The sequence below is a fragment of the Diabrotica virgifera genome, chromosome 8 (genome assembly GCF_917563875.1).
Source record: "Diabrotica virgifera virgifera chromosome 8, PGI_DIABVI_V3a".
Lineage (NCBI taxonomy): Eukaryota > Metazoa > Arthropoda > Insecta > Coleoptera > Chrysomelidae > Diabrotica > Diabrotica virgifera.
In genome coordinates this window covers 117964298-117977431 of record NC_065450.1, presented here as the reverse complement: position 1 = coordinate 117977431, position 13134 = coordinate 117964298, and the positions used below count along the sequence as shown (strand labels likewise).

The 13134-nt window shown below is 31.0% G+C and overlaps 1 protein-coding gene across 1 annotated transcript in view; it reads right to left on the bottom strand.

Moving 5' to 3' along the window:
• LOC126890359 (DENN domain-containing protein 2B-like) overlaps positions 1-10762 on the bottom strand; it is a 378730-nt gene extending 367968 nt beyond the window's left edge. The window contains exons 1-2 of the mRNA XM_050659238.1: positions 10601-10762; positions 10218-10518 (exon numbers count right to left, since the gene is read on the bottom strand). Of these exons, the coding sequence (XP_050515195.1) occupies positions 10218-10400 (183 nt within the window). The 5' untranslated portion in view covers positions 10401-10518; positions 10601-10762. The remainder of the gene's footprint in view (positions 1-10217; positions 10519-10600) is intronic.
• Between the last annotated feature and the right edge of the window lie 2372 nt (positions 10763-13134).

The window sequence follows — 13134 nt, the reverse complement described above, 5'->3', positions numbered from 1 at the left end:
TTACATTATTATATAATATATACGGAGAGATACAACAGCTATTTTAGTTAGTATATAAGGGAAGTAACAGTGGCAGTGCTATTCTTCAACTTCCGATTATTACTTCTGGTTTTACTCAAGACTCATTTTATTCAATCCCTGATATCTTTAAATATTTTGAATATATCTAGATGTAAAAAACAATGGTTTTGTCATATTCGCCGTGTGCAAGTACTTGGAGGGGATACGAGAAACGATTGTGCATGAGTAGCGGAGAAATATTGCAACTTTCTTAATGTATTTCTTAAATAATTCAAATTGTCAAATTTACGTATATTTCTGTCATTAAAGAAAATGGGATATCGCAGAGCTTCAATCTTATTTTTTCTTCTTAAGAGCTATGGCCTTGACAATTATCCAGTAACCGGGACTAATATAATTGGCCAATATAATTAAAAGTGCTAAAAATGTTGCTGATCTATGAAACCAGGTGTCGCTCTTCTGAACTTGCACGGTCCCAATACACACAGTAGTTATTATTAGTATCGTTCGCGGTAACGATCCTGTAGTAGTCCAGGATTACTTCGCATGCGCACTTTAAAAAAGAGCGTTCGCGGTAATCGAGTTCTGAACTGCTAGTCCGTGATTTTGTCAGATTTGTCGTTCGCGATAACCAAACTGCGAGTTCGGAACCAGTCCAACCGATCCTTGGTATCTGAAGCGAACTCGGAGTCCGAATATGCGCAGTAGGAATTTCAAAATATGTACTTACAAACATTTCTATATTGGTTTGTGCTGTAAACAGCGATTTGTAGCGGTGTTTGCTTTTCATTCTGTGTTTATTTCATTTGTTTTTAATACTGTGGTTTAACTCAAATGTTCAGAAATTTATTGATTGTGATTGTCAATAAAATCTTCTTTACATACTTTGATGTATAATTTTTACAGTTTAATATGATCATAAACAAATAAAACATTTTATAATATGAAGGAATATGTACTAAATACTGTGTGTCTCTTTAAAGTTAAATATTTATTTTATTTGTGATACAAAAATAACCAATGTAATGCAAAATTTACTACAGTCGAACCCGCTTATTAGAATACCGGTTAAAGGAATATCCCGGTTTAAAGAATAGAAATTTGAGGTCCCAAAACGTTTTTACTAGGCTTATATGATCGGTTATTAGAATATCACTGTTATATGAATACTTATTTGAAAAAATGAATAAAATAACATAAAGGTATATCTATGAAATCTTTATTAGACGAGGATACCCTAATACCTATAATATTGATAAACAATACATAATATGGACGATAATGTTAAAATTAAAATACTCCATGTAATTAATAACAATACAATAAGTAACAATAATAATAATTATTATAGACAATACCAGTAACCCGTATAAAGAGAACCAATTTTTTTCTTTGAAAAAATATTTGGAGACTGTTTTAATATGGTCTCGTCTTGTAGCTTATTAGAACCACTAAAACTTATAACAATAAAAGATTTCATTAAACCATGCCTATTCATACTATAAACATATTTGGTTAATCTGATCTAGTAAAATGTTCATGCAAATCTGAATTAAAATAACAAAAACAAATTCATCAAAATAAGATGGATACATAAAAACTAGGTTATAATAGTGTTATGGACTAGTTCTAAATTCGTTCGCGGTGTAAATCAATCCTGAACTGATTCTGAACCGCGCTTGCGTACAACCCGAGTACTAAGAGAATTCGTAACTAGTCCTGGACTTGTACAGGATTGTTACCGCGAACGAAGCTATTGGCTCCATGCGTCTCCCCTCTACTTACAGTCACGTGGCACGCTGTCAGATTTTGTTTTTACATTGATGTTTGTTTTAACATTGAGTCTTATGGGATTATTTTGTTAAACTTGAATATTTTATTTTGTAGTGATAATAACCGAATGCAATTGTTAGAATTCATTAGTTATTAATTTATACTGTAATTTATAGTGCAATAAAAATATTTTCGTTTTCGCTAATAAAGATTTATCGACATAAACTGCGATAGTGAGGTTATGTATACAAAATCAAACTGATAATCAATATTGGAAAGTGAAGAATTTATATCAGATTAAGTGCGTTTTTATTTTCTGTTTATATTAATACATAATATCACTAGCGTGACACGCCATTTTTTTTAAATGTCTTATTTAAACATACACAAAGCGTCCTGATAAAATTTCAAAAAACCGTCACCATGAGCAGGTCGGTCGATTTTGCTTTGACACTTTGTTAACGCTCGGAGCGAATACTCCTTTAGATTTACGTCACTAAAACTGCGGCTAACTTCAGGGCTATTTACTTTTTTACGTTTCCCATGAAATCCATGCTTTTGGCACTTTGTTTGATCTAAATATTTTTAATTATAAACATTTTCTGTGGGTATATTAATTTTACTCTTGTGATAACTCAGGTAAAATTAATATACCTACAGAAAATATGTTTATAATAAAAAAAAATAATTTTTAAAAAATTATTTTAAGAGTTATTACCAAGTTATATCATCATAAGAGTTATTACCAACAGACTAGGAAGTAAGTTGGATTTTTATCAGCCAAAAGAGCAAGCAGGTTTTAGAGCAGGATATGGCACGAATGATCATTTACAAGTAATTGAGAAATTAATAGAAAATAGTGTTGAATATAAGCCATTAGTCCTGATATTTGTTGACTACGAAAAAGCTTTTGACAACATAAGTCATCAAAAAATGCTAAAAGCCTTAACAGAGTGTCGTATAGATCATCGCTATATAAACATAATTAAATACACCTATCAAAATGCGACAGCAAGTGTGAAACTGGCAGATAAAATGGCACATTTAAACTGGCACATTTAAAATAAAACGGGGAGTGTGACAGGGAGACACAATTTCGCCAAATATGGCACATTTAAACTGGCACATTTAAAAAAAAAGGGGGTGTGCAACAGGGAGACACAATTTCGCCAAAATTGTTTACATTATTAGAACATATGTTCAAGAACGCAAAACTGAGTGGAAAAGGAATTAATATCAACGGAGAAATACTTACTCATTGGAGATTCGCTGACGATATTGTTCTTTTTGCCGACAGCATCGATGATGCAGTATCGCAACTGGAGAAACTATACCTAGCCTCCTTACAAGTTGGATTAAAAATCAACCATACAAAAACATAAATCATGACAATGACAAATCTTATGTTAAGCGAAAAGATTTCAGTAAATGGCATGCCACTTGAAGAAACCACCTCTTATAAGTACTTAGGACATGAGATACGCATAGGAAGAGATAATCAAATGTGCGAACTAAGCTGCCGCATAGGACTCACTTGGGTGGCATTCGGCAAGCTGAGCTATGTCCTTAAGTCAGAACTGCCTATGTGTCTCAAAAGAAAAGTCTTTGATCAGTGTGTGTTGCCAGTACTTACCTATGGTGCAGAAACTTTAACAATAACTAAGAAAGTAAGAAATAAAATTTGTTTTACCCCAAGAGCCATGGAACGCTCAATGTTAGGCATTTCTCGTCGGGATCGAATTATGAACAGGGAAGTAAGACGGAGAACAGGAGTGACAGATGCCATAGAAAGAATTATGACCCTAAAGTGGAACTGGACTGGACACATAGCTAGAATGTCGGACAACAGATGGACACAGCGAATAATACACTGGAGACCAAGACAAGAAGCATATCAAAGTAGAGGTCGTCCGCCAACCAGATGGTCTGATGACATAAAACAGATCGACAAAAACTGGATACAAACAGCACAAAACAGAAATGCATGGAAAAGACTGAGGGAGACCTATATCCAGCAGTGGATAGATCCGGGTTGAATGATGATGATGATGATAATGATATTAATTTTCGATATTGTCAAAAATAGAGATATTCTTGAAAAATGCACATTTTTTACACACTTCCTATACAACTAATAAAATTTGATATCTGATGGGATATTGTAAAGATCTTCTTCCTTAGACTTCTACAAATATTTCAAAATCAAAAGTAGCCAAATCAATTCAATCCTTCTCGAGTTATAAAATAAAGAATAAGTATATAAAAAAATAAGAGTCAGAAAAAAATCAGATAAAATTGGAGGATGCCAGAAAAAATTGAGGGAATCATAAAAAAATGGAGGGTGTCAAAAAAAATTGGAAGGAGATACGATAAAATAGGAGGATGTCACAAAAAATTGAGTGCAGTCACTATAGAAGACAACTGATTGTATTCCCCGTTACATGGCGATGGGCAAAATCACTAGTTTACAATTATATCAACTGAAATTATATATTTTGAATATATACTGAAAATTTTATGAGTTTAGCTAATAATAATAACTTTCACTATTTCTAATAATTCTTCTGTTTTCAATGAAAAAATTATACAATGCCAAGTTTATTTGAGCTGTTCATAGCATGAGGTAGGACACAATTTTTATGTTGTATGTTTCCTACTCTGAATCTGTCAAAATCCCTCTAAGTTAAGCGAACCGGCTTTATATACACAGCAATACTGTCTCGTTTTTAAACTAGCAGGAGTAATTCAAATTTATTGCACAGTAATGTTTACTCCACAAATTTATGAAATTTTTACACTATTGGCATTTAAATGTTCAAAGGTTAATTGGACATGTTGTCCTAATAAGTAAATACTAATAAATAAAAAAGATAAATGAAGATAAATTGTATAAATGTTTTTAAATAAAAGATAATTTAAATTGCTTTAAAAAAGTAGGTAAATAGATTAATAGATAAATCAAACGGATGAATGATTATAATAAATTAAAAAATAATTTTAGGTACATTATTTATTTTTAACCATTGATTGAAATTATACAAGAAATAAACAAAAAAGTATGGCAACACTGTGACGCACACACATAATATTTAGAGGCCGCATAAATGTAGGTTAGGTTCAGTGCACTAATATACAACATGTCCAGCTAATTAAATTATATCAGTGATTTTTTGTTTTTTCTGTGTTATTCCTTTTTTAGATTTTTAGATTTTTAATCTTCATTTATAAAATACACAGTAGTTGTTTTTAGAACTCTTTAGCGGCGTATTATGCTTTGTTTTAAAGCAGGAGGAGTAAACTAAAAAGACAGATTCACACTCAAGAAAGTCACTAAAAAAATCACCTACCGTAAAGTGAAGCTACTTTGTGACACATGTGGTTACTTTGTGACAGTGGCCTCTAAAGTTAAACTTATTAACTTGGCTGAGTCATTAGAAATGTTGGAATAATTAAATTGTTATATTTCAATAGTAGACTATGTGCGTTATCTAGGGGACAATAACCAAAGTTCTTAGTGCAACTTCGCTCGTCATGCCACAGCTGATTTGATCATCGTCAAAACAGGTGATTTTAGTTTGGCGTGTAAACTTTGACTTACCTAGAAGAATTTTTAGAAGATAATTCTACCAAAGTAAATTTATATTTTAACACAATATGTTGCCCCCATTTAATATTAAAATGTTAAAAGTACAAAATGTACGGGTGTTTCATTGTGCCACAGTTAGAATTCCATATAAATATCACAGAAAAATTTACATGTCACAAAGAAACCCCCAGTCATGGGGCAACTTTGTGACAACTTTTTTTGACATTGTCTTGATTTCTTTAATATAAAGTGCATTATAGTTTTCACTGAACATAGAGGAAATATTGAGCTTTCAGATGGTATTTTTAAAATAATAATAAACCAAAAATGTATGTACTAAGTATATTATCACAAAACCTAAAAAAGTGTCACAAAGTAGCCTCATTTTACAGTAATACATCTTCTTTTTTGGTTGATCATGTCCACCTTATACCACTGGCGAAGCGTCCATGTAACCACTGCTACCATTGGTAACAGTTAAAAATCTTGCAAATAAATATTTTATGACTATGAATAATTCTATTTACCAATAGAAATATATTATTATTCGACACCCCCATCGAACAAGGTTGTAACTCAGTTTTAGCGATTTTACAGGAGAGGCAAAAAACGAAAACATGACTTTTTAAAAATTTGTAGCAAAATAAGTAGACTCTTTTACACTAATGTGATATGATATTTATATCATAATAGGGATTACTGTGAGATGTATGTTTTGTAATTTTAATAACTGTTGAAAATCTTGAGTTTAATTGAGATACAACCTTGAGATTAAACATGAGTATTCGTAGAAAAAGGTTGTAAGTCGCCTAACAACCATTTTACACTCTCTGTGTTAATTATTTTTCCCGTTTAACTATTAAAAGGTTGTATGTTTTGAATTATTTGCAGTATAGCTAGGAGAAAATGAGTTTTTAAGGGATATTTAAACAAAATATCAACTAACAGTTTTCACAATTTTAATTGGAAATTATAAATTTTACAATAACAATAATATTCTATCACTATGAAAAAATCATGGTATAAAATATATCAAATGTTTCGCATTTTTATTGCGTATCTGTAAATATTTAATTCTAGACCATTTTACTTGATTACTTTAGTCTTTTACTATTAATATCTACATCAAAATTAACATGTGTGTCCTTAAATATGTTAAAATTTAGAATTTGGTTCTGATTTAATTCACTTACGGATTTAGGCTTGCCTGATGCTTTGGCATATCGTATCATGGTTAGCCATTGGTCTGGAGCATATATGACTTAATGTTTTTTCCGTTTTTCTATAAGGGCATGCATTGAATCACCCTCGTTTTGTGAATGTGCTATTTCGAAAAATACATGTGTAATGTTAATATTACACTGTTTCACTATATAGAAGTATGTAACAAAAACTATTCTATATTTATTTTGTCCACCGCAACTATCAAAATGGAAAGAAGTCTTTAAATCCTTTTTTTATTTTCATTTCGATAAATTGACTTATGAGATACACCATATGTTTAAATACTTAATAAATTAAACATACGTGCAACAAAGCTGTAACTCATTTAACAACCTTGTTAATCGTCAAGTATAAAGAAAGTAAATATTTAACATAGGGAGTATCCAGTGTTACTGCTTTTTTCACGCTAAAATGGCACACGTAAGTTAAAATACAACTTTTTTCAATGGAGTATTAGCCAAACTATTGAGAATTAAACTATGTCTTTTATATTGACGTGTGCGCAATTTTTTGCTGAATTCGCCTGTGTTGAAATTTGAAATTAGATGTAACTTGAGTTACAATCTTGTTCGATGGGGGTGTCATTATGTGGTAATAGTACCTAACTCAGTAAATAGCCAATTACTCATAGACACGAAAATATTGGCGAGTTTATGTGACTCAGTTGCACTTTATTATACTCTGTTACCAGACTCATTTCTGGTTACAATGGTTATATACTCACGCTGGCGCTCGGGACCGGCTAGTGACTGAAAATTTTGAAGAAGCGACGGCATAAGCGCGCTGTGTATCAGTAGCGCTGTTACCAGATTTAAAATTGGTGACAGTACCTATAAAAAGTGTGCGTGCTGTTAACCATGGATGAGTGTCACTTCTTAATCGATCAACTACTTGAAAAGTAATTCTCCTTTTATAATTTTGAAGAAAAAAATGAGATCAAAAATGAAAGACCTATTTTAAACAATTTAAAAAAGGAATCAACAAAAGTAGTTCGATATTTTAAATTTAGTTGGTACAGTGAAAATCCTTGGTTATATTATGGTTGCAAGAAAAATATACTGTGTTGTTGGCCATGTCTTCTGGTTTCTACAGAAAAATGGGTGGACCAGGTTCATGATTTAAATAGTGTTAGATTTTTAAAAAGGATACATGAAATTTCTCCCTTACCTACATGTAAGATGTATACCCAATTTGATTCAGTTTGGCAAAACAAAAATCAAAAGTTCTCTTAACCAAGCTTTTAAAGCAAATATTGCTAAACATAATGAGTTTGTTAAAAAAATAGATAGGTATATCCTTAGCACACTTATAATAGATACTGTATGTTTTTGGGCCAAACAAGAAATAGCGTTTCGTGGTCATTTTGAGTGCAACGACTCTGACAATCGAGGCAATTACAGGGAATTGTTAACATCAATTGCCAAAAAAGATCAAAAATTTTGTCAACATCTAGAAACATCTGTTTTTTCGATAGTTTCAAGTGATATAAAAAATGATATTATTGAAGCTACACTAACCGGCACAAAATTCTGCCACCCAAAATTTTTGATTAAGTTTGACAATTTATAACTTTATTATTTGTGCTTCGATTTTCAAGATTCTTGCACCAGTTTGTAGGTACATGTATTCATATTGTTTGGTATTATTCCGGTAACAAAAAATTTTGCTTGCATGTCATTGTACAGGGGTGAAAGGAAGCGTTGTGTTTTCTCCTAATTTTGAAAAAATTCTGTGGAAAAATGGAATAGCTGATTTTGTTTCATAGTCCTGTCATATTTTCCCGGAGGCATCACCAACATTTTGTTTTTTGAATTATCCGAATATATTTTTTCTTGTAAGAGCTGTACCATTTTTTGTAAATAAAAACACTGATTGACTCATACAATTGAGGTTGGATTGATAAGATTAGAATGGCCCGCATGCAGCCCAGATCTCAATCATATTGAGCATTTATGGGATGAATAAATGCCGTCATCTTAGGCCTCCAGGAAATTTGGTACAGTTATGGCCCTGGTAGAGGAATATCGGGCTATTCCCCAGGCAAGGAAAACACATCTTTATTAGATGCTAAACAGATTGCGAGCAGTCTTTGCTGCAAGAGGTGGACATAACCGCTATTGAATTGTTTTGTTTTGTTGTTAAATTTGTTTTGTTTTGTTAATTTTAGTGCGTTTGATATTTTTAATTAAATAAACCTCCAAAGCAGTGTTTTTAATTACAGCTCTTACAAGAAAAGAGATATTCAGATAATTCAAAAAACAAGACCTTAGTGATACCTCCAGGATAATACAAAAGGAGTATGAAACAAAATCAGCCCTCCAATTTTTCCAAAGAATTTTTTAAAGTTGGGGAAAAAACAACACTTGCATTCACCCCTGTATAATGCCATCTAAGCCAAAATTTTTTGTTACCGGAATAATAGCAATTGACATCAATACATGTACCTACAAACTCGTGCAAGAATCTTGAAAATCGAAGTACAAATAATAAAGTTATAGATTGTCAAATTTAATCAAAAATTTTGGGTGGCGGAATTTTGTGCAGGTGAGTGTATATATACATTTAGCCATATCTTCATTTTTTTTAAATAAGATTTTTTTCATCTGGTTTTGGTAACACTTCAGAAAAAGTCATGCACTGCCTTATACGGTAATCCATAAATATTATTATACTAATACGTGGCTAAAGAGTTCTAAAAACAACTGGTTTTTATATAAAAGCAGACTAAAAATCTAAAAATTAAAGGGATAAAGCAGAAAACACAAAAATCGCTGATATAACTTAATTATTAACCTATGAAATGCCAATAGTATCAAAATTTCATAAATGTCAATAGGGTCTTAATTTCATAATTTAGTGGAGTAAAACTGCCTGAGGTTGTACCAATACCAAAAAAAACTTTACTTATAGCATGGTAAATTTGAATTACTCCTCCTGGTTTAAAAACAGAGCATAATGTTATATTTAATTTATGGGTTACTGTCAGAGGCTGATACTCAACCAAAAAAGAAGATGAATCTGGGAATTTTTCTAGTGATGGGTGATAGTGACATTATTGGTTGTGAATCTATATTTTGAGTTTACTCCTCCTGGTTTAAAAACAGGGCATTAGTAATGTTTTATAGAAAACTCAGTAATTTAAAGAAATTGATCATATTTTAGTACATGGCTAGATGTTATTAAGCAGAACACAAAAGTAAATAATGTTGAATATTCATGTAACAAACAACAAATTATAAATAGTATGCCTATATTTAGTTTTGGTAGGCCCTTTAATTCCAATGAAATTTTGTCTTAAGTATATTTCATAGACTTAATTATTCTTCAATTGAGGCAAATGTAAATGAATTTTTAACATGTAAACATGGATGATTTTCTAAAATAAACATGTTTTTAATTTAAAGTCACAAAATTCTTTATATACTTTGAAACAGTACCTGCAATTTTAAGAAAACCTTAGCATTGACCAATACTGTAAAATACTGGATATATTACCTACTGGATAATACACTTAAAATACCTAGGGATATTACACTTAATTTGAAAAACCTAATAGTCATGATGTTAACATAAATGACATGTTTTATCTCTTATTTTTGGATGGAAAATTTACCTGAAGTTGAAGTCCTAAATCATTTATTTGATCTCTTGTTCTTATAGGTATTTTCTTTGGACTCAAGTTATCCCTTTTCCAATTTGTACCATTTTGTCTTTCAGGAGATTTGCTGTCACTACAATTTTCAAACTTCTTTCTTATTAATTTTACTCTGTTACTGTTTTGTGGGGGTTTGTACATTATTTTAATGTAAATAAGCCTTTTTTGATTACATCTTAGCTGTACTACACTACACAGGAAGTATTTAATTTATTAGTAGCTCGCAACAAGTGGCACAACCAGGTAAAAAATAGTTAATCTGGAAAGAAAAATAAAAACTTACATGAGCAAATGAAGAGTCACCAGAAGACTGAATTAATTTAAATTAGGACACATCTTACCATTGAGATTGTGATGTTTTTAATTAAACTTTACCAAGAATTGAATTTAATTACTGTACACTACACTCCACACTTTGACATACGGTAAAAACTGTTTGTTTCTTTGCTTCTGCTTGTTTCCTTCATTCGATTTTAACAGTCCAGTCAACGGCTGTTAATTGTTGGAAGTGACTAGTAACCGACCTGTTGGAAGAATATGAGAAAAATGAAGAATCAATTATTTTTTTTTAGATTAACTTAACTTGGATTTACAAAATCGTTTATAATTAAATATCTCTATATATTAATATATAGTGTCTTTGATAACGAATTGGCCATAGCTTAACATTAGATTCCTTATCGATGGCTTAGTGTGAAAACCTCGTATCTCATTTTTTTTTCGAAAATGACATTTTGGTGGTTTTAGTTTGAAAACCTTGTATCTTACGATTTACAACTGTGTGTACAAAAATCCAAATACACCAGACTATTTTCCACAGCCGAAAAAAGAAACCACGTATATCAATTTGCTCTCTTGATTTAGTGTGAATACTACGTATATTTATAACCAAGAATTTGGTACTTAATTTGGAGTGTTTGTTTAAGAAATTCGACTTGGAGAAATGTTTTTTTGTGAACAACAAAAGGTAGTCCGGCATATAGAAACATTTTATAAACCTTAAATCAAAAGATTTGTACTGTATCAACCTAGTATTTGGAGGTGTGCAATAAGCTATGAAAAATGAAAACCTCGTAAATAATCATAAACAAAACCTCATTTTAGATGAAAAACACGTATATGTATTGTCCTTTTCATGATCATTTTTCAGTGCGTAACAAATGATAGGAAAAAGGGTAAGTCCGTGATAATAGGGCTTTTCATTCACAGTCATTTGTTTCGAGCTTCTGTCATGTGTCACATAATATTAATATATCTACGTCATACGTTATTGGTATATAACAATGATACAAACAAAAGACGTATGGCGTAGATATATTAAAATTATGTGACACATGACAGAAGCTCGAAACAAATGACAATCGATGAAAAGCCCTATACACATTTATGACATTTATTCTAACATGACATTTTAGTTAAATCTGACAGTTGTCACATTTTATTTTCAATTTGGAATAAAAACAAATCAAATGTGTTTCTTGCATTTATAAAATGGTATTTTCTTTGATTTGTATAACCTTATAAATTATACAGATTATATTTGTAATTATCTAATTAAAAAAAATATTTTTTTATTATGGCGCCATCTATCGACAACTAGAATAACTAGAAGAAATGTTATAAAAATGTCACCGACGAAATGTAATCACCGACGTGCCTTTTTTTCTGTCACATACAATTTAATGCCTTAGAAAGAAATCGAAAAACTGTGACGCACTGAAAGATGATCATGAGAAATACTGTATCAAGATATACGAGGTTATCATAGTTACTTGGGCAAAGGCTCTATATACTGCAAGGATATTTACATGTTTTTCATAGTTAATATTTGTATTTTCAATTTAATAGCAACATTTAACACTTTTAGCTCTGGACCAAAATCAGATATTTGTCTTAATGTGCTCAAATTAAAATACGTAACAGTAGTTTTTGTTTTTAGATTATATTATGCAGAAAATCAGTTTTTTGACTCTCCGGTAAAATTGTAATTTAATGAGATACGAGGTTTTCATACTAAGTCATCGTTATGTTAAAATAGGTCGATTTAAGCATGGATTTAAGCTTACTTAAATATAGGGTGTCAAAGTTAAATTTTTATTTTATTTATTCTTGAATATATACTGACAGGCATGGAATAACAACATAAAATTTGGTGAGAGGGGTTTTTTGGGAACGAGAAATCTAAATTGGCCACCAAAAATTATGTATTACCTTATCTATGGTGGGCATGAAAGAAGTATGGAGCACCCTCTGGGTAATACATGATTTTTGGTGGCGAATTTAGATTTCTCGTCCCAAAAACCCCCGCTTACCAAATTTTTTGTTGTTATCCCATGTCTGTCAGAAAATATTCAAGAATAAATAAAATAAAAGTTTAACATTGACACCCTGTATTTCGCTTATTATCAACTTTCCTACTAACGACCTATTTTAAGCTCAATCCAAGGTTAAGCTAGGGCCCATTCGTTACCAAACACCCTGTATAATAATACTATGTTGACGTTAACAAAGAAAAACATATAAACTTTTTTGAATGACGGCTATATTTCTCAAAAAATTATTGTTACTTTTAACAGTTAATTAATATCCGACGCATATATTTAAAGCAAGTCTATTAGTTTATATTAAACAAAAAAAAATATTAAAATAGCATTATTATATTTTGTGCAACTACAAATTGAACCACACCCCTGGGTAAGTAGACATATCCATATCTTTTTTATTTCTCTGTGTCTAGGTACACGCTAACGTGTACGCAAATAAAAAGTTAGGTACACGCTTAAACGTCATCAAGTCAATTACGTCATTATTTAGCGTGTACTATGACTGGGTTTTTTGGTACACGCTAATTTAAGCCGCGTGTATGGTCTGTGGT